This window comes from Dromiciops gliroides, chromosome 1 (assembly GCF_019393635.1).
Source record: "Dromiciops gliroides isolate mDroGli1 chromosome 1, mDroGli1.pri, whole genome shotgun sequence".
Taxonomy (NCBI): Eukaryota; Metazoa; Chordata; class Mammalia; order Microbiotheria; family Microbiotheriidae; genus Dromiciops; species Dromiciops gliroides.
In genome coordinates this window covers 630,082,461-630,107,030 of record NC_057861.1, presented here as the reverse complement: position 1 = coordinate 630,107,030, position 24,570 = coordinate 630,082,461, and the positions used below count along the sequence as shown (strand labels likewise).

At 46.2% G+C, this 24,570-nt stretch overlaps 2 protein-coding genes across 2 annotated transcripts; both read right to left on the bottom strand.

Moving 5' to 3' along the window:
- Positions 1–1,506: 1,506 nt before the first annotated feature.
- LOC122752999 (tryptase-like) lies at positions 1,507–7,515 on the bottom strand. The gene is made up of 6 exons (XM_044000063.1): positions 7,477–7,515; positions 6,869–6,917; positions 5,697–5,856; positions 4,133–4,407; positions 3,468–3,613; positions 1,507–1,671 (listed from the first exon to the last, which is right to left on the bottom strand). The coding sequence occupies exons 1-6, from the start codon at positions 7,513–7,515 to the stop codon at positions 1,507–1,509; spliced, it is 834 nt and encodes a 277-aa protein (XP_043855998.1).
- Positions 7,516–20,493: 12,978 nt separating this feature from the next.
- Positions 20,494–23,550, bottom strand: LOC122752994 (tryptase beta-2-like). Its single transcript, XM_044000053.1, has 5 exons — positions 23,490–23,550; positions 22,616–22,778; positions 21,862–22,127; positions 20,780–20,943; positions 20,494–20,649 (listed from the first exon to the last, which is right to left on the bottom strand). The coding sequence occupies exons 1-5, from the start codon at positions 23,548–23,550 to the stop codon at positions 20,494–20,496; spliced, it is 810 nt and encodes a 269-aa protein (XP_043855988.1).
- Between the last annotated feature and the right edge of the window lie 1,020 nt (positions 23,551–24,570).

Here is a 24,570-nt window from a genome sequence, read left to right as displayed (position 1 = left end):
ATTTCCTTCTCCAGCTCATTTTACACATGATGAAACTGAGGCAAACAGGGTTAAGTGACTTGTCCGGGATCACACAGCTAGTAAGGGTCTGAGGCCAGATGTGAATTCAGGAGGAAGAGCCTTCCTGCCTTTGGCCCGACACTCTATGCACTATGGTGCCAATTAGCTGCCTTGTGCCTGGTGTGTGTCGGGGGTCACACAGCTCATAATTGTCTGAGGTGGGATTTGAATCCAGATCCTCCCAATTCCATAAATTGTGTTGTATCTATTATGCCTCCCAGCTGTCCCTCAGGTTCCAGGCTGACAATATCATTCTGGGGCTCCCCTGCCCCAATTCGTATCTACTATCTTTTTAAAAATTTAAAAATTTTAATTTTTTTGCGGGGCAATTGGGGTTAAGTGACTTGCCCAGGGTCACACAGCTAGTAAGTATCTGAGACTGGATTTGAACTCATGTCCTCCTGAATCCAGGACCTGTGCTCTATCCACTGTGCCACCTAGCTGCCCCTTATCTACTATCTTTTTTTTTAAAATTAATTATTATTATTTTTTTTAGTGAGGCAATTGGGGTTGAGTGACTTTCCCAGGGTCACACAGCTAGTAAGTGTTATGTGTCTGAGGCCAGATTTGAACTCAGGTACTCCTGACTCCAGGGCCGGTGCTCTATCCACTGCGCCACCTAGCTGCCCCTCCTGTATCTACTATCAAGGAAGAATGTTCAGTGAAAAAGATAGCTCTCTCTCAGTAGCAAGGCCCAGGACTAGGCACAAAGGAAGAATTAGGGAAGGACAAGGTGAAACAATATGGCCAACCTACTTCTCTGCCTTCAATGCCTACTCATTTCTGTCCTCTTGCCCTTTGCATCCTGACACTCAAATCCCATAGGCTGGGAGCCCTGGCTTTGAGGAAGGAGCCCGAGGATGAATAGTTCCAAAGTTCCCATTTGAGTGAGGCTCACTCACAGTCCCTGTTGGGAGCATTCAGGAAATACTTGGCTATTCGATGGCCGATAGAGCAGATCCAGAATGGAGTTTCTTTGTAGACAATTTAATCAATTTATAGAAGACAGTGGGACCCCAGTCTCTACACCTGCTCCATCAATAGTCCATTCTCCCTGCCCTTTTTTCTTTCTCCTCCTTCATCTTGTTGCCAGTTCAGCCCACAGCCAGGGACCACCTATGGACTGGCCCTTCTTTACCCATCAATTCTCCCAGTAAATGCCTGTATGCCAAATCTTTTTTCTTTTCCTGAGAGCCCTTCCTCTCCAGGGCATTTTTCCCTTCCTGAAGTCTGGGGCCAGGGCATGAATAGGGCTGTGATGGAGACAAGTACATGGAACTGGGGACATTTGAGAGAGAATAGAAGGAGAACTGAGGAAAACAGGAGGGACTAGGATGGGGAGAAGGAAAACTTCTTTGAATCAGTAGGAGCACAGGCAGACCAGCAATTGAAAACCATGTCTTGATTCTGAGGTCACCAGGGCTCAGAGGGAAGTCACATGGACTCTTAGGGCAGAGTTACGTACTGACGGATCCAGGATACGTAGGAGGAAACCCTGGTGTAGACACCTGGCAGCAGGGGCTGAGTGCAGCTTCTGGTGAAGCTCACCACACCCACCTGGATCCACCTTCTTGTTTTAAGTTGACAGACAAGAGGACCCCCAGAGTCACCCTAGGAGGAGGGAGAAGACAGGAACAGCATTTCACCAGTTTGCAAAACCCTGCTCCATCCATTGTATCTTCTACCATCCAGACCCCTTTGTGATATGGACAGATAACTGGATAGAAGAAAACAAGGCCCAGAGAGAGGAATGGACTTTCCTGGTGTCACATCACTGAAAAGATGACACTTTCCTTAGTGTTTTAAGAATTGCATTGGGGTCTGACTGAATAAGAGATTAGGTCTGGTTTGACATGTACATAGGCTATTGGGAGCTCCTGAGGACCACGCTGAATAGTCCTCCTGAGGAAGAAATCTGAGCAACCTTTCCCAGAAACAAATTAGAGTCTTGAGAAATGTGTGGGACTTATGGTCTTAGGAGGCAGAACCTCGTGGGAGGGACAAGTCAGGCATTAGCTTTCCATGGGAATAGAACCAAGAATTGGGTTACAGGTACAGCTAGAAGGTCAGGAACTATTTTTCCCTCAAGGCAAGAAGGTATTTGTGTGCAAGGGATTGGGGTTGGGTGGGAATTACAGGGCCCTATCCCAGAAAGTTTGCACAGATAAGAGGTCTCTTGGAATAAGATCCAAGTGCTCTGTAATTCATCAATTCTAGGCTTTGTTTCAGGGAACTCTGAGACAGGCACACCCAAGGGAATTAAAAAAAATAAAGGACTCAGGATCCTCATGCTTCATACTTTCTTACTCTCCTGTCTTTCCACACAGTCATTTTAATAGCTGTGGTTATAAGGACCAGTTTAGAAACACCAGCCCAAAGGATTACCCTTTCCTTTCTTTTATGTGCTTCTGCAGGTAGTCTCGGGGTGGGCAAAAGATTATTTTATTTAGTGGCATCTGTTGACTTCCTGTGTCCACAGTTCAGCCACCTGGCTTCCCCAACAGTGGATTGGTTTGGATAAATCTTATTTCCCTTAAATGCTAACTAAAATTTTAAAAAGGCGTTCTTACTCTCTATCATCAGATGAGCTAAGGAGAAGGAAGGGGATATTTAGACCAGGATTGCTGGTAATAGTAGGGAAAGGGGACTCTATCCCACTCCAAAAACTCTAGGGGTCAATGGGGAGGGGTTGTTAGGCAGAACAGAAAAGCTGGCCGGAATCCCAAGTCTGCCTGCAGTCTAGCTGGTCCTCCTTTTTGATCTGGGATCCTGTCTTTGTTAATCTCCCAGTAAGTGAGTGGCAGAATCTGACTCAGAGCTCAAGTCTCCTGATTTCCCAACCAATCCACTCACAATACTAGGAAGGGGCATATGATTGGTTTTCTTCTCTGCAAAGTGGGATGGAGGTTCTATTTGCTTCACAGGCCTGTTGTGAGGAAGATGTTCTGTTAAGTGTTCAAGTATCATCTCAATGGAGGTGGTACAAAGTGACTCAAATAAGATTAGGCTGATATTAATTAATCATCATTAATGACAGGGTTAGAGGTACTGAAGTGAAGTGAGTAGACCTCAGAACTAGGGATAAAAAGACATGTCCTTGGGTCTAGCTGTAGCCACTAAGTTATTGTGTGACGTTGGATAAGTCCTTTCCCCTCCTCTTGGCCTCTGTCATACTTCACAGCCCATCAGAAAAATTAGGGAGGTGACCTTTAAATCCACTTCAGATTCTAGGGTCTATGGTCCTATGGGCTCAGGGGGCCTTTAGGGATGGTCCCTGTGACCGCAGACTGCAGGGAGCTGGAAACACCAGAGCAGACCAGTACACCCTGGGAATTAAATATACCTATGATAAATTGTCTAAGATGAGAGCTAAGCTTTCTGGTGAGGAGGGGTTTGGAGTGACTCACATCACAGAAGCTCTTACGCTCCTGGGGGTAGCCGGCACACAGCATCTGATTCTTAATGGGCTCCGGATCATAGAGGGATCGGCACGTCTGGGTATCCACAATGCGCACGTTTACCTCTTGCAGTGGATAGGACTGAGGCAGGGGCACTGTGGGTAAGGGCAGGAGATGTCGAGCCGGGGCTCACAATGCAAAGGTCTTCCGTGACCACTGTGGGGGTAGCTGGCATGCTGGAGCTCATGCTGGAGGAGGGGCACACAGCCAGCTCATGAGTAGTGATGACACCCTTCCACTTCCCCATATTTTTTTCCTCTCCCAGGTCTTGTTGTTTCTAGGGGACCAATTAACCCATACTAGGGTACTTATTGCTACTATTATACCAAGTTCTTCTTCCAGGGGAGCTTCTACTTAAACAGAGGAGCTTAGAAAAAGATGCTGAACGCAAAGTACTGAAGCTAAGGATGGAATTTTAGGCACTACGGAGGAAGGGATCTTCCTTTGGGGAACCCAAGGGGTACCCTTGAACCTTTTTGATTCAAGGATGCCTTTCCTGGTACTGCTCATATCATATCTTATGTGTAGGTGTATATGGTGGGGCAGGGCAGGGGGAATCCTGTCCTGTGTCTAAGGGTATGAATGGGCCACTCCAACCCCAGCCCCCATCTCACCATTTTCCCTGATATCCCCCCAGCCGGTCACCCAGCACAGGGTGTTCAGTGGGATCTGAGTTCCAGGTGGGGCCAGGGTGATGGGCTGGATGTATTTGGAGAAAGGCACAGGTCGTCTGATCTTCAACAATGCAATGTCTCTTCCATGAAGGGCATCCCCATCATAATTGGGGTGCAACCGTATCTGACTCACAGGAACTAAGATGGAATAGTAGGGCTTGGTATAGAGGAATTGCTCCCCCAGTTGGATCTGCAGGTCCTGGGGATTCAGGGAGCTGTCAGGAGGAGAGTAACGAAGTCAGGAAATAGTAGGCAGGCAAAAAAAAAAAAACAACAAAAAACCCAGGTCTGCGGTCACAAGGCTGGAGGTCAAGTCAAAGCCCTGATCTTTACTTGCTGTGCAACTTTAGCCAAGTGCCTTGCCCTGTAACCTGTAAAACACTGATAAATGACACTTGTGTGACCTACCTTACAGGTTGCTGAGGAAGGCACTTTGAAAACCTTCAGATGCTCTTGTCAGTTAAAATGATTATAATCATGACAAAGATGGTCTAACAAATGGACCAGAAACTTACCCTCTCTTGCTGCAGGCAGATTCCCAGAGTCACTCAATCAAGGCATTTTCAAGGGAAAAGATTCAGAGAATTTCAGGGCTAGAGGGCACCTAAGATATCACCAAATCCCACCCATTCACTTTACAGATGGGGAGACTGAGACCCAGAGAGGCACAGTGACTCACTCAGGGTCACAGCAGGTCATTGGTGAAGCTTGGACAAGAATCCAGATATCCTGACTCCCAAGCCAGGGTTCTGTCCTGGTTGGACCCAGACCCACATGCAGGCAGTAGCCCAAAGGACCTCGTAATGGGAAGAATACTGGGCATGGAGTCAGATGACGTGGATCCAGATTCTAGCTGCCCCTTGTATTTCTTGTATGACCTTGTACAGGAGCCTTCACTTTTCTGGGTCAGTTTCCTTTTCTGTAAATGAGAGGGTTGGCCCAGGTGATGGTTTTCAGGTGCCCTTTTAAGCTCTGAGCCTCACCGTGCCCAGCTCTTGGGAACTCTAGTAGGGATTGTGCATGTCTATAATGGAGAGCAGGATTGGCCCTTTTTTGTTTGTATTAAGGCAAGAAAAGATGGAATGGAATACTTATAGGCATGTGTGATCTTGAGGAAGTCACTAACCTGAGATTCTCACATTTCCCTGATGTAAAATGAGAAGGCTGGATTTGATTCTCTCAGTCCTGAGGTGTTTGTTTGTTTGTTTGTTTTGGCGTGGCAACAAGGGTTAAGTGACTTGCCCAGGGTCACACAGCTAGTAAGTGTCAAGTGTTTGAGGCCAAATTTGAACTCAGGTCCTCCTGAATCCAGGGCCAGTGCTTTAGCCACTGTGCCACCTAGGTGCCCCAAGTCCTGATGTTTCCTTATTCTATAATGTCATCCCCATCCCTCCTGTTCAGTGACAACTTCATCTGGGAAGGAGCAATTCCTGCTAAGGAGCATTAGCTCATGTCCATCCCCTCCCTCACCTTGCCTGCTCTGCCTGGGAAAGGGGTGACTCACCTGGGCACACAGTGGGCAGCAGTCAGTACCCACTGGTGACTGATGAGGGAGCCACCACACACGTGCTGGCCTTGCTCCCGGAGGCTCACCTGCCATGGCCACTGCACCTTGCTGGCATCCCAGCCGCCCACAATACGAGGCTCTGGTGACATGCTGTTTGCTGCCAACAAACATGAGCAGCTGTGAGAGTACCCAAGAGGCCACCCACTCCCCTGATCCCTCTCAACCACCCTGTGTGCCCTGTCCTTGGAAGAGGATGCACAACAGGGCTTAGAGTCAGGAACCCTGGGTTCTACACTACTACTGAGTCATAGTATATACCTTTTGGCAAGTCACATCCCCATTCTCTAACTCAATTTTTAATCTGTCTTGTGGGGCAGCTAGGTGGTGCAGTGGATAAAGCATCTGTCCTGGATTCAGGAGGACCTGAGTTCAAATGCAGCCTCAGACACTTGACACTTACTAGCTGTGTGACCTGGGCAAGTCACATAACCCTCATTGCCCAACCAAAAAAACCCCCACAAAAATCTGTCTTGCTTATTTCACAGGTAAGACACTGAATATTGAACACAGAATGTTAAGGCTAGCATCTATTCTAATCCCCTTATTTTACTCAAGGAAACTGAGCCCCAGAGAGGGGAATGAATGTCTTCGGGGTCACACAGCTAGTTGGGGACAAACCCAAGTCTTCTTATTTGGCAGTCCAACACATTTAGATGAGCATAAAAGTGGAAAACAAATGAGAGTGACCTGATTTCTCCACCTCCTCCCACTCTCCTCCCTCCCCCACCAAAGGGCAGATTCAGGATAGGTCAGCCTAAATACCCTAAATACCACTCTCTCCTGGATTCTGGACTCCCATGGGGCTATGTTCCCCATTCCACTCACTACCTGTTCCTCCCACCCTGCCATGATCTTGGGAAAAATCCCAGGGTTTAGGAGAATATCTGAGTCAGTTCCTAGGGCTTGAAGGAACAGGTGTTTAGAGGGCTGGAGGCAGGGTTAGGTGAGATGGGAATGGGTGAGGCAGGCCTGCTAGGTTCCAGGTGTGAAGCCTACCCCTATGAACAGGAGAGCAGGACTTACTCAGGTATACTCTGTCATCCCTCTTTCCCTTCAGCACAGGGCCTTCGACTTTGAGAGTTAACCTGACTGTCTGGAGTCACACTTACCCTTTTCCCCTAAGAGGAGAAGACCCAAGAGTAGTGAAGATAGCAGCATCTGGCAGGGGAGAGGGAGCAGACATTAGTGGGCCAGGATCTACTGTGTGGCCCTCTTCTGAAGTGCTGGTTTAATAGATTTGATCCCATGACTTCCAAACCACCACCGCCAATGATCCCGCCAACTCTTGCTCTCTCTCCCAACCTACCACCCAAACACAACAGGTATGAGAAGCCCCTATTGCCCTGGGTTCTCTCTTGGTGTCACAGCATATTGAGAGGACCAGAGCTGCAGAAAGGGCATCATTGAGTTATTGCTACCAGCAAACCATTGAACAGAGAACCCTATGGTTTTGTCTCCAAAGCCCCCTCCCACAACTCACACAGGTTCTTCAGAGTTTCTTGGGGAGAGGCAGGGGGAGACCAGTTGAAAGCAGCTGGCTGGGATTTTGAGGTCTCATTTGTTATATAGACTGGGAGGCTGATGCCATATTCAGTCATTAGGACCCCGCCAGAATGGAGCCTTTGGAAAACCATGGGGGAGCTAGCTTGCTTCTGTGCCCCACAACCAGCCTTCACTGGTCTACCCATCACAAAAATTGCCCTTCCACTCCCTTTACCTGTCTGCGGAAAAGTCTTTTCCCAATAGGAATAGCCATCCGTGAGTCTCGCTAGAACTCTCAGGTCTTGTTCTGTACTCTCACTCAAAACAGCTCACTTTCATTGGGTTCCCTTGGGACCTTGACTTCCCCCTCCCACACCAGCTCTGTTATTGTTGGAAACAATCACTCTTTCCTCCTCCTTTTCTCACCACCTTCTCTTCCTTGACTGAGCAAATGAGACCAAAGGAGGAAGAGTCACAGCTCCCAGGGGGACTGGAAGTCTGGGACAGGGTTGGGGTGTGTTGAATTCCTAGGTTCCTTGGGAATTGGGGAGAACATTGTGAGTGGATCTGAAGAGAAGAGAATCTTCCCTGACTGGGAGTTCTGGGGAGAAGAACAGGCAGTTTGAGGATCAAGACTCCTTTTAGACTAGGAGCTCCCTGAAGGCAAGAATAGTGTTTTTGTTTTAAAGAATAGTGTTTTATCTAAACTTGTTCCCCTGTTCACTACCCAATTTAGTAGTTCTCTGCATATACGGAGTGATGAATAAAACTTTATAGAATTGAATTGGCCCCAGGTTTTTTTTTTTTTTTTTGCTCCAGCTTTTGATTGTAGGCTCAAAGCCAAGACAGATTCTGAAGTGTTCCTTGTATGTCATCAAAGTCACCACCATTTTGCCCTTATCTCCCTTTTGGTTATGATCAAAGGAGTGGGCCCAGGCTTGTGCATCCTGCCAAAGCTGTCACTCACAGCCAAGAGTGTGTGAGTCACAGCTTGAACAGGCTCACTGGCATTTTCAGTGTGAACATTTATGCCTTGGAAATCAGTAAATGCTACAAATCAGGGCATGATTCCTTGTTGTGTGGATTGTCTAGACTTAAGAAAATGTTAATTATGCAGATTAAACTTTAAGAAATGTGTTGTCTGTACTTTTTTCCTCCCAGAAGTTGGATGTTAAAATTTTACCAGCATACTCCTACCCTTTGCCCAGATAGAACAATGTGGAAAAGGACCCAGGGAAAGACCCCTCAAGAAGAGGGGCAGCACTGAGCCCAGTGAAGACTGCATGTCCCCTCCCCCCCAACCCCAGGAATCTGCCTACAGCCACAATCCAGTCTCTACCCCAAGTGACCCTCCTTCCCACCCTTGTGAACAGATTGCATACCCAAGTCATTAGGGTCCAATCAGATAGGTGCCTCTGGGATGCTATGGGAAGCTAACATTCTGTTTTACCTCACCATCAGCCTCATAACTTACCCCCCTGCCCTTTCCTGACCTCAAACCATTCTGCCCCATCCTTCCAGCATTCCTTTGACCTTTTTCCTTTTATCGCTGTATGCTGTTACTTCATTCACATCAATTAAAATGCATTTTTATTGGGTGCCTACTAGATGCAATGATAGACATTGGGGATACAGACACATACTGGACACAACCCCTACCCTGTGAAAGAGTGTCCACTTTATAGGGGATACCACATGAATACAAGGGAGGAAGTATGGTACCCTTGAAAGAGACTTGGCTTTACTATCATAGAACCTGAGTTCAAATCTCACCTCTGGTGCTTACTACTTGTGTGACCTTGGACAAGTTAAACTCCCATCAGCTTCAGTTTCTTCATTTGTAAAAGCAAGTGTTGGATTGGGTCAAGGGTTCTAAACCTATGGCTTGTGAACTTAAAAAAACTTCTTTTGGATAACTGTTTTAATGGAATTGGTTTCCTTTTTAGTCCTATGTATTTTATTTTATGTACTTAAAAACATTCTGAGCAGTCCATAGGCTTTACCAGACAAAGGGACAAAAAAAGTTAAAAACCCCCAGATTAGACTGTCTCTTTTTTTTTTTTTTAGTAAGGCAATTGGGGCTAAGTGACTTGCCCAGGGTCACACAGCTAGTAAGTGTTAAGTGTCTCAGGCCGGATTTGAACTCAGGTACTCCTGAATCCAGGGCCAGTGCTCTATCCACTGCGCCATCTAGCTGCCCCCTTAGACTGTCTCTTAATCTACAATCCTACATAAATATGCCCGAAGTAAGGTGTTTGTTTTTTTACAATATCCATAAAATAAATATAAGGTCATTTTGGAGGGTGAGATAGTAGTAGTTGAGAGGAAACAGTAAAGATCTTTTGCAGGAAGTGGCATTTGAATGGAAATTTGATGGTAACTAGGAGTTCTAAGAGACAAAGGTGAAGAGAGAGGGCATGCAAGGCATGGGGAAGAATCTGTGTAAAGGCACAGAGATAGGAGATGGAGGGTTGTGCCTGAGGGGCAGCAAGGAGGCCAGTTTGGCCCAACTGAAGAGTGAATGAAGGGGCTAATGTTTCAAGAAGATGAAAAATTAAGTTGGAACCAGGTTGTGAAGGGCTTTAAATCCAAATAGAGAAATTTGTATTTGAACCTAGAGGTCATAGGAAGTCATGGTCTAAGATCAATCTCTATTCCTCTCACTTCATCCATCTGAGTCCTGACAGCTCCATTAGAAAAAGAAGCTTCTGGTGGCCCCTGCTCTGGAAAGCAGGCCCTGGGTGCTTCCATTCTAAAGCAGAACCCCAGTCTGGGAGCTAGGAGAACTGGGTTCTCATCCCAGCTCCAGCCTTCAATTTCTGTATGACTTGAGACAGGATATGGCAGTTGTCTGAGTCCAGATCAAGGGATTGCATTCAGCTTCCATGGTGTTACACGAGTAATTGAGAAGGGAGGAGGATTAAGGAAGGTCCGGGAGCGTCTGAACAGAGTCCTAACCACTTCCTCCTCATTACCTCTGGCAAGTTCTGAGGGTTGGAAGGAAGCCAGCAGTGGAGAAGCCTTGCTGGCATTCTAGGAGAGGAAAAGAAGGAGAGAAGAGGAGAGGAGAGGACAAGACAGGAAAGGAGAGAAAAGGAGAGAAGTGGAGAAGGGAGAAGAGAGGGGAGAAGGAGAGGAGGAGAAAAAGAATAAGAGAAGAGAGAGAGGGAATGAGAGGAAGAGTGGAGAGGAGAGAAGAGAGGGCAGAAGAGAAGAAGAGAGGAGAGGAGGGAAGAAGAGAGGTGAGGTGGGGAGAGGAGAAGAAAGGAGAGCTTGATAGGGAGATACAGAGCCTAGACAGATTGCATCAGAGAATCTCATTTGGAGGATACCAGAAACTAGGGGATCCTCTTTTGTTGGGTCCTCCCCTATCTGACTTAAGAGATAAAGGTATAGGTCACCTGGGTGTCTATTCAACAGTTATAGCTTTGGGTAATCCAGAAGTGAAAACATTTCAAGCAAAACAAAATCACAGTTAGTTTAAACAGGAAGGGCAGCATACGCTGCTCCCATCCCTTTTTCTCCTCGGCCACTGCCACCATCCTGGTTCAGATTGTCTTCCTTTTAAGCCCAGTAACTGTTGCAATGGCCTTCTGGTTGGTTTCCCTGACTCAAACCTTTCTTCACTCCAATCCTTCCTCCCCTGAGCTGTCAAATTCTTCCTAAAGCAGAGGTCTGACCATGTTACCTCCCCCTTGCCTTCCCTTTCCTCATTCAATACACTCCAGCGAAACATCAAGGATAGTCAAACAGTGGCCTTCTCTAGTGCAGAGGGGAGAGGGAGGGAGCAAAAGAGAAACATGAAAGACATCAGGTTCACAGGAACATAGGATAAGGGGAGGGGAGTAGGCCATAAAAGATAGGAAAGGCAGGAAGGGGCCAGGTCATGAAAGACATTAATAGCCAAATAGAGGATTTTCTATTGGATTCTGGTGGTACTAGAGCTACTACAGTTTACTTAATAGTCACATTTGTATACCCACCTCCATAGGGCAGAAATGTGCTCCAACACAGATCCTCGTATCTGGGCAAGTGGTCACCAATGTCAGAGACACGGTGTCTCTGATAGCCCCTGTCAGAGCCCGGCGTCACCTCCCCAACCTTAGATTCAGTTTCAGGGCGACACTATCTCATCCATCCTTCCCAAATGAATCTACCCTTGCCCTTCATCATGAGGCAGCTACAGGATCCATGCTGGACACCTTTGCCTGTGATCAGGATTGCTTCAGAGGCACCTATTCCTCCCCATGCATGGGGACCATCCCGGAAGACTCCAACTGGATTCTCATTAGGTAACCAGCTAAGGGAAGCAGCTTGGCACAGCAGAAGGATCCCAGGACTGCTGATGTCCCTTTGAACCCTACAATATATGATTTGGCATCAGAGAACCTGAGTTTGAATTCTAATTCTTTCACTTACTATCTATGTGATTTGGGGCAAGTTACTTAACCTCTCTTGGCTGTACTTGGCGGACTTTGAGGTCCCTTTGAGCTCAATATCTAGGATACCACGAGTCCTTATAGCTCTAAGTCTATGATTCCAGGTCTCCTCTTTGAAACAAATTGGACCCAGGAGTTGTCTTCTCTGTTGTATGGCTGCCAGTGTCTCCAGGCAGGGGCTGAAGAACAAAAAGTTCCCAGGATGAGGTGGGAGCTGCTGTGATGGAAGTAGATAGAAGAGATCAGCGGTGGCAGAGGCAGAAAGGCTGACAGACAGGGGGGCAGCCAGCTGGCGCAGTGGATAAAGCACCGGCCCTGGAATCAGGAGAACCTGAGTTCAAATCTGGCCTGAGACACTTGACACTTACTAGCTGTGTGACCTTGGGCAAGTCACTTAACCCCCTTGCCTGCCCCCCCCCCAAAAAAAAAGAAAAAAAGAGAAAGGCCAACAGACTAAAATAGCCAAAGAGGTAGACAGATGGACAGATGCTCACCCTCCTCCCCTTGGAGTGGGGCTTCTATGGAACAGTCATCAAAAATGAGCAAGCATTTATTATTTTCAACCTCTTTTCTTCTCCCCATTTCTCCTCCCCTCTCTTTTCCTCTCTCATTCTTTTTTCCTTTCTCTGTTTTCCTCTCTTCTTCTCTTCTCTATTCTCCTTACTTCTCCTCTCCATTCCTTCTCTCCCTTCTTCTCTTTTCCCCGTCCTCTCTTGTCTTCTTCTTTCCTCTTTGCTGTTCTCTTCTTTACTTTTCTTTTCTTCTCTCATCTCTTGTCTTCTCCTCTCCCCTCTCCTCTTCTCCTCTCCATTTTTCTCCTCTCTTCCTCTCCTTTCTCCTTCTCTTTTCTCCTCTCCTCTCTCCTCCTCTCCTCTTCTGTCCTGTCCTCCCTTGTTCTCTCCTCTTTTTTTTTGGCAGGGCAATGAGAGGTAAGTGGCTTGCCCAGGGTCACATGGCTAGTAAGTGTCAAGTGTCTGAAGTCGGATTTGAACTCAGGTCCTCCTGAATCCAGGGCTGGTGCTCTATCCACTGCACCACCTAGTTGCCCCACCTGCTTCTTTTTTAACATGGGTTCAACAGACTTCCCCCCCAATCCCCCAAAGGGGTCTATGGATTGATTTCAAGAGGTCCATGAATTTGACTGAGAAAAATTACATCTTTATTGTCACTAAACTTTAACTTAAATTTATCATTTCCTTCACTTACATATGTAGGCATCAAACCACAAAGAGTGTCCCTGACTTTTTCAATGCTGGAAATCATAAATATTTTCATATCACACTAGAATTGTTGGACATAAATGGAAATATTATTTATATTCATCACCACTTAGAAACTATTGTAGTTATCAGACCTGTAGCTATTATATTGTATGTAATAGCACTCTTTATGGCTATAGACTGTATTCAATGTAGCCCTATTTTATTTTATGCATTTAAAAGTATTCTTCTGAAATGAGAGTCCATAAACTTTGCTTGCCTCCCCAAAGGGGTCCATGCCACAAAAAAGGTTAGTCATCCCTACTGTATGTGGAAATGGAACTTTGAACACAAAGACAGAGTCAGACAGAGATAGACAGAGAACAGAAGTCTTGTAATTCCAGTAGAGAGATCTGTAGATTCTAGCATCTGGTAGGATTGGATTGAGACACCAGAAAGAGATGCCATTTCACAAGGGAATAGCCTTTCAAAATCTGGGATGACAGAGTTTCTCTTTGGTGACCTTTGAGGTGAATATTTTCCTTATCTGTCAATTCAAGATAATAACACCCGTATAGCAGTACTCAGTGCCCCCTTACATGTAGATGCTATAGATTCCAGTTTCTTTCTGGGTCAGCACCAGGGTTATGCTGGTTAATGTTTAATAATCAGCTCCCTGCCAAAAAGTGCACATTAACAGACTTTTATTCTTCATCATTGATTAACATTTTCTCTATCTTTTAATTTTTTTTGCAGGGCAATGGGGGTTAAGTGACTTGCCCAGGGTCACACAGCTAGTAAGTGTCAAGTGTCTGAGGCTGGATTTGAGCTCAGGTCCTCCTGAATCCAGGGCTGGTGCTTTATCCACTGTGCCACCTAGCTGCCCCCTATCATTTTCTGAAGTCTTTATAATCAACAAAACAATAGACCAAGCCCTGGTTTATAGCATTTGCTGGTTACTGAGGTATAAATGCTTGCAGTGAAAATTTGGTTCTCTAGCTTGTAGCTAGCTGGTTTGAGTTGGCTCCAGAATACCTCTAGACTTTGAGTCCACATGAAACCTTGGGTCAGGCATCTCCACTAATGTATATACATTTACAAAGCTAACAGATCTATTAATCCAAAGTGGAAGACATTTAATTAAATAACAAAGCAAAATAAGTGATAAGTTAAAGTTGCCCATACACATGAGGCATGCCCAAACTGCAACGATTAGGGAACTCATACATATGTGAAAAAATGAATGAAAAAGTATTGAGCTGTGTGGCCCCGGGGAAGTCACTTAACCCCAACTGCCTCACCAAAAAAAGGAAGAAAAAGCATTAAACACTTAGTAGGCACTGTGCTAAGGGCCAGGATGCAAATTGCCATTTCTTTCCAGGATCATGATGGATCAAGGTAGTCCTGGGAGAGTGAGATTTGCTAGAAATTTAAGGGCTATTTCATTCCTAAGTGACCTTGGATGGGTCTATCAGACTCTCCAGGTCTCCATTTTGTACCCTATAACATGACAGGATGAGTTAAGGAAGCAATATGGCCTAGTAGAAAGAGTGCATAGAGTCAGAACCCTTGGGTTTAAATTTTGGATGACCGCGTTGTGTGATCATGGGTCACACAGTCATTCATTCAGCCCCTAAGTACCGATGAAGGGCAGGGTGTTGTGGTGGACACCCGGGAACACAAAACGTTTAAATAAGACAGGGTCCTTGCCCTCATGGGGGTCATAGTTGAAGTAGGGGGCTGACACACAGACACCATATATCTACTTTTGGGGGTGGGGAGGAAGACTGAATCTGTGATTTCATCCATAGGCTAGAACTCCAGGTGTGCCAACTCCTTCCACCAGTACAGCTTGGTACCCGCTCTACAATTTGTGGTCTGGGAAAACTCCCTGAACATTGGGCTGAGGAGTTATGTGGGCATGGCTAGGGTCATGCAGTAGCATTTGCCAAGGGCAGGTCTTGGACGTTGGTCTTACTGATTTTAAGGTCACTGTGCTATCGTTCTCATGGACAATTATGTTACACAAAATTACATAGAAGAATGCAAAACAAGCCGGTAGATGAGATCTGAGCAGGACAGACATAGGATTACCTTTGGCCCAGCCCTAGTGGGTCCCAGAAGCTGAGACTTTGAATCATGCAGGAAAATAGGGGTGAGGGTCAGAGGAGCAGGTAGGGGTTGTGTATAGGAGAAAATGGAAATACAGGAATCTAATTGGACCTGACCTCTCAGGGGGTGTCCTGGCTCTACCCGCTTGCCCTTTCTCATGTTTTCTTTGGGTTGGCTCTGGCCAAGGGAGTGGGTAGATGGAGGGAATACAAAGTTATGATAATCTTTGGAAGGATGTTACAGGGAAGCAAGTTTTAGGTTCATTTGAGGAAAAAGATAATTTTTTTTTTTTTTGGTGAGGCAATTGGGGTTAAGTGACTTGCCCAGGGTTACACAGCTAGTAAGTGTCAAGTGTCTGAATCTGGATTTGAAGTCAGGTCCTCCTGAATCCAGGGCCAGTGCTCTATCCACTGCGCCATCCAGCTGCCCCCAAAGAGATAATTCTTAAAGATACAGAAATGAGCTGTGCCTCTCTGCTAGGTCCCAGGATACTAGATTTTGCGATAGCAGGAACCTAAGAGACCATCCTGTCCAACACTTATTTTACAGACAAGGTCTGGGGATGATAAGAGGTGTGGCCAAGGTCACATTTCTACTAAGTGTCAGAGATAGGGTTTTAACTCAGATCTTTCTGTATTCAGGCATAATGTATAGTATTATCCACTAAGAATAATTGTCAGGATGTCTTTGAACATAGGATGGATAATTATTTGTCCTGGGTACTATCGAAGAGATTCATGCTCCACATAGTGTTTGGACCAGACCATCTGAGATAATGATAATATTAGGTACAGAATTGGGATGTCTGCCTGGCAGTGGGTACTTCCTTCTCTCTGGTTGCCCAAGGCCTTAAGATCCAGTGGGCAGGTCCCTGTATGGGATGTCAAGAACCTGGATTCTACTCTTGTCTTTACTACTAATTCTCTTTGTTTCCTTGTTCTAGTTACCTTTCTTTTTGTAAGCCTCAGTTTCCTTATCTGTAAAATGGAATGATAGGGAACATAGGTTTCTTTTTCTTTTTTCTTTTGTGTGTGAGGCTATTGGGGTTAAGTGACTTGCCCAGGGTCACACAGCTAGTAAGTATCAAGTGTCTGAGGTCGGATAAAGCAGAGGATAAAGCACTGGCCTTGGATTCAGGAGGACCTGAGTTCAAATTCGACCTTAGACACTTAACAATTACTAGCTGTGTGACCCTGGGCAAGTCACTTAACCCTCATTGCCTGGCCAAAAAAAAAGTTTCAGAAATCTTGCCAAGCTGGTCAAAACAACACACTTTTGGGGGTAGGGACAGAAGGGGCAGGCATCATTCCCAGGGGTCACTTCATACCAAAATAAGCTCCCCCTTCACCACCTACTCTACAAAAGTCCCTCACAGGGTCCTGTGGAATCTGACAATTTAGGGGTTTCCTGGAAGACCTGATGAGAAACACATGGGCAACAGGTTCGTGAAGAAGGGAGAAGATAGGAGCATGGTGACCAAAGAATGTGGAAGTCTGGAATTCAGAGCTGTTTCCATAGAAGGTCAGGAGGTCAGGTCATAAGATGGGGTCAGTAATTCCTTCTATGCTTGGCTCTGGGCCTCCTGATTATAGGATCTTCCCAGAGAAGAACAGGCTAACTTTGGCACTGATCTTAAACAAGCAAATAGAAATAATGTAGTGTCAGGATTTCTGCACAGTAGGTGTTCAGAGAATTTAGCTACAGGGAGTGTGTTCGAAGGGCTTTGGTGCAAGTAGCTGCTTGTCTAAAAGGTTTTGATGCAAAAGATGTGGGAATTTAGGGATTTCCCTACAGAGGGTAGTGTGCTCAGAGGACATACCCACAGCTAGCTGGATGGACTGAAGCTGAATTTGTGTTCTGGGGTTTTGCTGCATCTCAATTTGTGGTCAAAGGGTTTTGCTGCTGCAGGTGCTGCCTGTCTATACCTGTGCATGCTTCTCAGTGCTCAGTTGATGAGTGAGCAAAATCTGAGAGGGAGTAGTAGCTGCCTTCGCACTTCTATTATGTATTCTATATCATGAGGTCTGTTTGTGCAGCAACTTTGCCTTGATTTCATTTTTTAAATTTTTGTTGTTGTTTTTCAGTCATTTCTGCCATGTCTGACTCTTCATGACCCCATTTGGGGTTTTCTTGGCAAAGATACTGGAGTAATTTGCTATTTCCTTCTCCAGCTCATTTCACAGATGAAGAAATGGAGGCAAAGATGGTTTAGTGACTTGCCCAGGATCACACAGCTGGTAAGTGTCCGAGGCCAGACTTGAACCCCTGAAATTGAGTCTTTCTGACTCCAGCCCCATCCTTCTTTCTACTGTGCCACCAATCTGTCCCATTTTAGTTTTTACAGAGGGATATTTACTGAGAAGATATAGGAAGGACAGAAGCACCAAAGTTTCTTCACAGCTCCTAAGGGCGCACTCTAACTAGCTTGGTCCCTGAAGAGAGTGGGCTCCAATTTACAACAATTTCCACATAGCTTTTTTTTCTATGAAGTTCACTTCAGAATGCTATGATGAGGGACAGTTAGGTGGCACAGTGGATAGAGCACTGGCCCTGGAGTCAGGAGGGCCTGAGTTCAAACCTGGCCTCAGACACTAGCTGTGTGACCCTGAGCAAGTCACTTAATCCCAATTGCTTCACCAAAAAAAAAAAAAAAGAATGCTAGGATGAGCCCCTATTCCTCCCTCTCAGCTGCCTTTCACCCTCTTCTATGCTGGCTCCAGAAGGTCTCTCAAGGGACAGCTAGGTGGTGCAGTGGATAGAGCACTGGCCCTGGATTCAGGAGGACCTGAGTTCAAATCTGACCTCAGACGCTTGACACTTACTAGCTGTGTGACCCTGAGCAAGTCACTTAACCACAATTGCCTTACCAAAAAAAAAAAGTTTACTTTGGGGCAGCTAGGTGGTGCAGGGAATAAAGCACCAGCCCTGGATTTAGGAGGACTTGAGTTCAAATCCAGCCTTAGACACTTGACGCTTACTGGCTGTGTGATCCTGGGCAAGTCACTTAATCCTCATTGCCCCACCAAAAAAAAAAAAAGTGTACTGCTTCTGATAGAGGGGAAATACCAAGGAAGACAATGGACAGATGAATATAGAATATCACATTGAAAACAAACAAAGAAAACAAGAAGGTCTCTTAAGATTTCCCTCCTTACTGGGATTGGCCATCCACAAAATCTGCCATCAACTCCTGCTATCTGATCCCATGCTCACTCTCCCAAACATTTTGAAGCTCACACAGTCATAATCTAGTCCGGTAGTTCTTGATCTAAGATGAGACAAGAAGAAATGCAAAGAAGGAAGGACAGAGCCCTGTCTACACTGGCCACATTTATGTGCCCTGCTGGAAAGATAGGCAGCTAACAACAGGAAACCCCTGGTGCCACTACTAGGATCTCTCGCAGAAACAGTAGAACCTTTTCAAGGTGAGAGAAGGCCTGAAGCTCCTGTCCCATCAGGAGGAGTACAAGTGTTCATCTTCCTAGCTTGCCACTAGGGAACAAAATGATTGGCCCATACAAAGATTCCGGGGTTATATGGCATAGACAGGTGGAATGCAAAGACTTTAAATGCTTTCAGAAGGTGGTTTGTATTTTTTTTTTTTTTGGTGAGGCAATTGGGGTTAAGTGACTTGCCCAGGGTCACACAGCTAGTAAGTGTCAAGTGTCTGAGGCCTGATTTGAACTCAGGTATTCCTGACTCCAGGGCTGATGCTCTACCCACTGTGCCACCTAGCTGCCCCCGGTTTGTATTTTATTTTTGATGAGACAATATAAATTTTAATTGTGGGTGAAACATTATTCACTTCTTCCCTCCTTTTTAATGGAAAAGAAAACCTTCACTTTCCTAGAAGACTACATAGTTATATAGACAGAATTATAGGGGTAATTCTATCGGTGGGTCCTCCAGCAAGTAGGAGGCTTCCTGGTTTACTGATAGTGAACCAGGTCTGGGTTGGATTGGGAGAGTCCAAGTGGACAAATCCCAAATCAGAGGGAGTCTTCTGAAGAGTAACATCCTGGTCTGGGGAACAGAAGCTCTCAAAGTTGCACAATCGGTAAATGCCATAGACAGAATAAGTCCAGGTATACAAGGATATTCTTCTCTAATCCCCTAAACTAAGCTTGAGTGGAGAAGGGCCCAAGTCTGCACCTCCCTGAACTCCTTGGGATATCTTTTGGGAAATAATCATAGAGAGTTGAATGGTTATAGCCAAGGAGGCTCTTGCCAAGGGTCACACAGTTAGTAAGTGTCAAGTGTCTGAGGTTGGATTTGAACTCAGGTCCTCCTGAATCCAGGGCCGGTGCTCTACCCACTGCGCCACCTAGCTACCCCTGGATGACTTTTCAATATTCTCCCTTAGTTGTCACTGGGAATTGTGATCCACACATATCATCCAAGCCAAAATAACATCCAGATCTCCACTAGTGATTCTCAGCTGACATCCAACTTAGCAAGAAAGCCTAACTGTGCCACAAGAGGTGAAGACCAAGTTTGTTCCTAATGACTTCTGCCCTTCTCTAAGAGCTTCTCTCCCATGTTGGCTTCCCATCAAACCCAGATTAGAAATTGACCTGCTCTAGGAGGGTAGACGGATATCTACTTTCTGATGTCCGCCTTCCTATGGAAAAGAAAGGTTTGTGGCATTTGAAGAGGGGGAAATGGCTTATTTTCAGGGAGTAACTCAAATAATAAAGATTTTGTGTTTTGTTTTTGGGGGGCGGCAGCTAGGTGGCACAGTGGATAGAGCACCAGCCCTGAATTCAGGAGGACCTGACTTCAAATCCAGATTCAGACACTTGACACTTACTAGCTGTGTGACACTGGGCAAGTCACTTAACCCCAATTGCCTCACCAAAAAAAAATTATCTTTTCCCTCAAATGAACCTAAAACTTGCTTCCCTGTAACATCCTTCCAAAGATTATCATAACTTTGTATTCCCTCCATCTACCCACTCCCTTGGCCAGAGCCAACCCAAAGAAAACATATTAATTTCACAGTAAAAAATCACACTTTAATGAGACACAAACAATGTCATATATAAACCGGTCTCTTTTCCTCTCTCCTTCTTTGCCCCATCATTCCTGGAAATAATACAAGTGTCCATGCTGAGCAGACTCACCAAACCATGGAACATTATAAGTCAGAAGAGTTCCATCCTCATACAGTTTACATAGGGAGAAACGAAAACTCCCAGAGAGGAAGTGACTCAACCAAGATCACACAGTGAATCAGTGGTGGAGCAGAAAACCAAAAGTCAGGTGTCCTGACTCCCAATCCAGGGCTCTTTACTCTATTCCCTGTAGCTTTCAGGGCACTCAGGGTGGCCCAGAGAGAGACATCAGGGAAGGAGGCATTTGAAGGAGAAGGCAGCATGAATCCAGCTTGATGAGGAAGATTAAGGAACAGTTTGATTGGTTTCCCAGCAGACATGGAGGCTGGAATTATGGCTGGGGGTGATGATGTGATGAAGGAAGAGAGGGAGAGACTAGAACAGAAGTTCACTGGATGTGCTGGTTGATCCAATCCACAAAGGCTGTGACACGAGTGTAGACTCCAGGCCTGTGGAGAATACCACAAAGATCTCCCCAACTCACTATTCCAGCCTGGAGCCAGGAGCCTTGCACCTTACAGGTCAGGGCTCCCCCAGAGTCACCCTGGAAGACAAGAGAGAGTCTGTTAGCATGGTCCAAGCGGCAGAGAATACACAAGAGAACAAGACCCCTAGGTTCCGTCTAGACTCAGAGAAGACACCACATGGAGGAGAAGGTACACAGAGCTTCTCACCTGGCAGGAATCTTTGCCAGTTTCACCAGCACAGATCATGCTATCAAGGATGATCCTCTGAGATTGAGGAGTGAAGGAATCCAGATGGTATTCCTGGTCACAGGTAAGGGCATCCATCACGGGGACCCGCACCTTTCTCAGGGTGTAGGGATAGGGCAGATTTACTGGAGAGGGAAGAGATAGTAGAATGTTTCAGCTGGCTCAGAGAGGAGAACCAAATGGGTCTGGGAGTAGTGTTTCTACCTTGTGGGACAAGGAGCCTCTACATCAGGACAAGGGTATGGTAGTCTGGAAGGAGAAAATGTGTGCTCTGAGGTATAACTTATATTGAATTGCTTGATTTCTTAGGGAGGGGTGGAGAGGGAGGGAGGAAGAGAATTTGGAACACAAAGTTTTAAAAAATCAATGTGAAAATTTGTTTTTACACGTAACTCGGGGAAAAGTCTAAATAAATAAATTGATTCTAATAAGAAAAAAATTAAAAATGAAATAAGGTAAAATGTGTGCCCTGGAGGGTTCTGATGCCTGGACACCAGCTTCCACAGAGAGCATAGAGAAAGGCAGACTATCTTTTAGCATGGGACAGTCGCTTTGAGCCGAGAGATATTTTAGAGATCACCTTTCATTTTTAAGGGAAGAAACCGAGGCCCCTTTGGGACCCCTTTCCCCCCTCTTTAGGGGAAATGACTTGTCTATCTATGGTCACACAGGTAGTAGCAAGCAGCCAAGTTTGGATTAGTGCCTCTGATTCCAAACCCAACACTCTTTCCACAAGACCTGTCTCAAAACACTTAGTGCCTCTGCCCATAGGTCTGACCATCAAGGCACAGGAATCTGGGGACAGAGATGGGGAATCTAGGACACACCATTTCTGCTCTGTGTAGGAGAGGAGAGAACCTGGAATATTCTAAATATTTTTCATTAATAAAGAACCAAGGGAAATGTCATCTTGACAACCTTTTCTGATATCCTCACCACAGTCCTTGGACTGTCTAGTCTTAGCTTTAGCCCTGGGCCTGTCCCAACCCTGGGAAATCCCAGAGGCCCCCACCTCTCCCATCCCCAGCCCCTACAGTGCTCACCTCCAGTTTCAATGTCCCCCCAGCCAGTCACCCAGCATTCCATGTCTGGGGTGAAGGTCTGTGAAGCTTCAGGGAGTTTGATGGTCTGGATGGTCTTGTTCAGCTGTACAGGGGACTGAAGCTTTAGCAGGGTGATGTCAAAGCCTTCATTGGCATAAACGTATTTGGGGTGGATAATGATCTCTTCCAGGGGCAGCAGGTTGTCATTTTCATATAGATTCTGTTGCCTCAATTGAATCATGTAACTTGCAGTATCATTTCCAAATCTGAAGGAAGAAGAACAATATTCCTTAGAGGGGCTACATATGTCCCAGTCCAAGGATCTCGAGACTCAATCACGATCATCTGTACCCTCCAGCTCTCAACCATGGAACGAGGAACTTGAACCTCCCTGGAATTCCCGCAGCCTCCACCACCATAATAAAGAGAAGTTCTCTAACTCTCCTGCCAGCTCTCCTCTTTCTTCTGCATTCCTCATCTAATCATACATCTATCTGCCAGGTATGAGATGAGAAAGGGATTTTTCATCCAGTAGCCAACCGAGGAAGTCAGGGTAGAGGCTGGTATCCCCATTTAAAAAAAAGAGATAACTGAGGCCCAGAGAGGGGAAGTGACTTGCCCAGAGTCATACAGTGGGCTAGTATGTGGCACAGTCTGAACTACAATCCAGCTCTCCTTTCTCTGAGCCTCGAGGTTCTCTCTGTCCCACCCCCAATTCACGCCCCGCTGCATGAGAGGGAGGAAGGTGACTCACAAATAAAAGCAGTGTGCAGCAGTCAGAATCCAACTGGGGTGGATGAGAGAGCCTCCACACAAGTGTTTCCAGGAATTACTCAAATTCGTCCTCAGACTGATCTGCCACGGCCATTCTCCTTCCTGGGCGTCACTGCCCCCAACAATCTTAACCTCGCTCTTTTCTGGATGGAGAAATGGGTGATTGTGTAAGAAGACACATAAGTGCTTCCCCCAGGCCTCATACAAATGCCAGTGATCACCCCTGGCTCTGAGACTCTCTGCTGTGAACTGGTTGGCAACTGAGGTGTCGCCCATCTTCCAGGAATCAAAAGAATGGTAGCTGACATTTCTTAAGCACGTTGACCCTTGTGGTACCATTTCCATGAGCTCTGGCCACACATTATCTCATCTGAGCCTTACAACAACCCTACAGGGATAAGTGCTACAAATGTTATTCTTTTCCAGATGAGGAAGTTGGGACTCAAGAGGGTTAAGTGCCTAGGGCCACTCCGCATCAAAGGCAGGATTTAAAGTTGGATCTTTCTTGATCTCAAGTCCAACATTCTTTCCCTAATATCTTTCTGCCAATCAGTTAAGAAGTATTTTCGAAGTACCTACTGTGTGTCAGACACCATGCTAGATATTGAGAATGTAAGTGCAAAATGAAACTATCCCAATTTGCAATGGGCTCCCATTCCCATGGGAAGAAACCACACGTCCTGTACTGTAACAACACGCTCTGCCCTATACAACCTGCCCATCTCTAGGGAAGAGCTGAACCATCGCCCCTGACTCGCAGGAGACATTCCCCATGAGGCCATCCATCACAGGTCTGGACACCAGAGACAAGAATCCCAGGGGGCAGGTAGGGGTTGGATAGAGCCATAACTTACCTTGAATAAGAGGGACAGAGTTTCCCAGGAGGGGAAGGGTCAAGAGCAGCAGGTAAAACATCTGGAGGGGGAGAAAGAGGAGAAGGCTCGAGTCAACAATACTCGGGCCCTGGGTTCCAGGATCTGGGATGGACCCCCCCCACCCCGCCCCCAATGCAGCATCTCTGCTCTGATGGGCTGAAACCTGGACTCTTTCAGCCCAATTTTCAAGGTCTGGGAGGGGAACAGGATCCTTACCATGACCAGTCTCTCCAGCTCAGTCCTCTCCTTCAGTCAGTCTCCTATTTAAACACCCAGGACCAGACGGAAGAAATAGAGGAGAGTTTCCTCAGGAGTTAGAGACATGAGAAAGGGCAAGCGGGTGGAGCCAGGACACCCCCTGAGAGGTCAGGTCCAATTAGATTCCTGTATTTCCATTTTCTCCTATACACAACCCCTACCTGCTCCTCTGACCCTCACCCCTATTTTCCTGCATGATTCAAAGTCTCAGCTTCTGGGACCCACTAGGGCTGGGCCAAAGGTAATCCTATGTCTGTCCTGCTCAGATCTCATCTACCGGCTTGTTTTGCATTCTTCTATGTAATTTTGTGTAACATAATTATCCATGAGAACGATAGCACAGTGACCTCAAAATCAGTAAGACCAACGTCCAAGACCTGCCCTTGGCAAATGCTACTGCATGACCCTAGCCATGCCCACATAACTCCTCAGCCCAATGTTCAGGGAGTTTTCCCAGACCACAAATTGTAGAGCGGGTACCAAGCTGTACTGGTGGAAGGAGTTGGCACACCTGGAGTTCTAGCCTATGGATGAAATCACAGATTCAGTCTTCCTCCCCACCCCCAAAAGTAGATATATGGTGTCTGTGTGTCAGCCCCCTACTTCAACTATGACCCCCATGAGGGCAAGGACCCTGTCTTATTTAAACGTTTTGTGTTCCCGGGTGTCCACCACAACACCCTGCCCTTCATCGGTACTTAGGGGCTGAATGAATGACTGTGTGACCCATGATCACACAACGCGGTCATCCAAAATTTAAACCCAAGGGTTCTGACTCTATGCACTCTTTCTACTAGGCCAT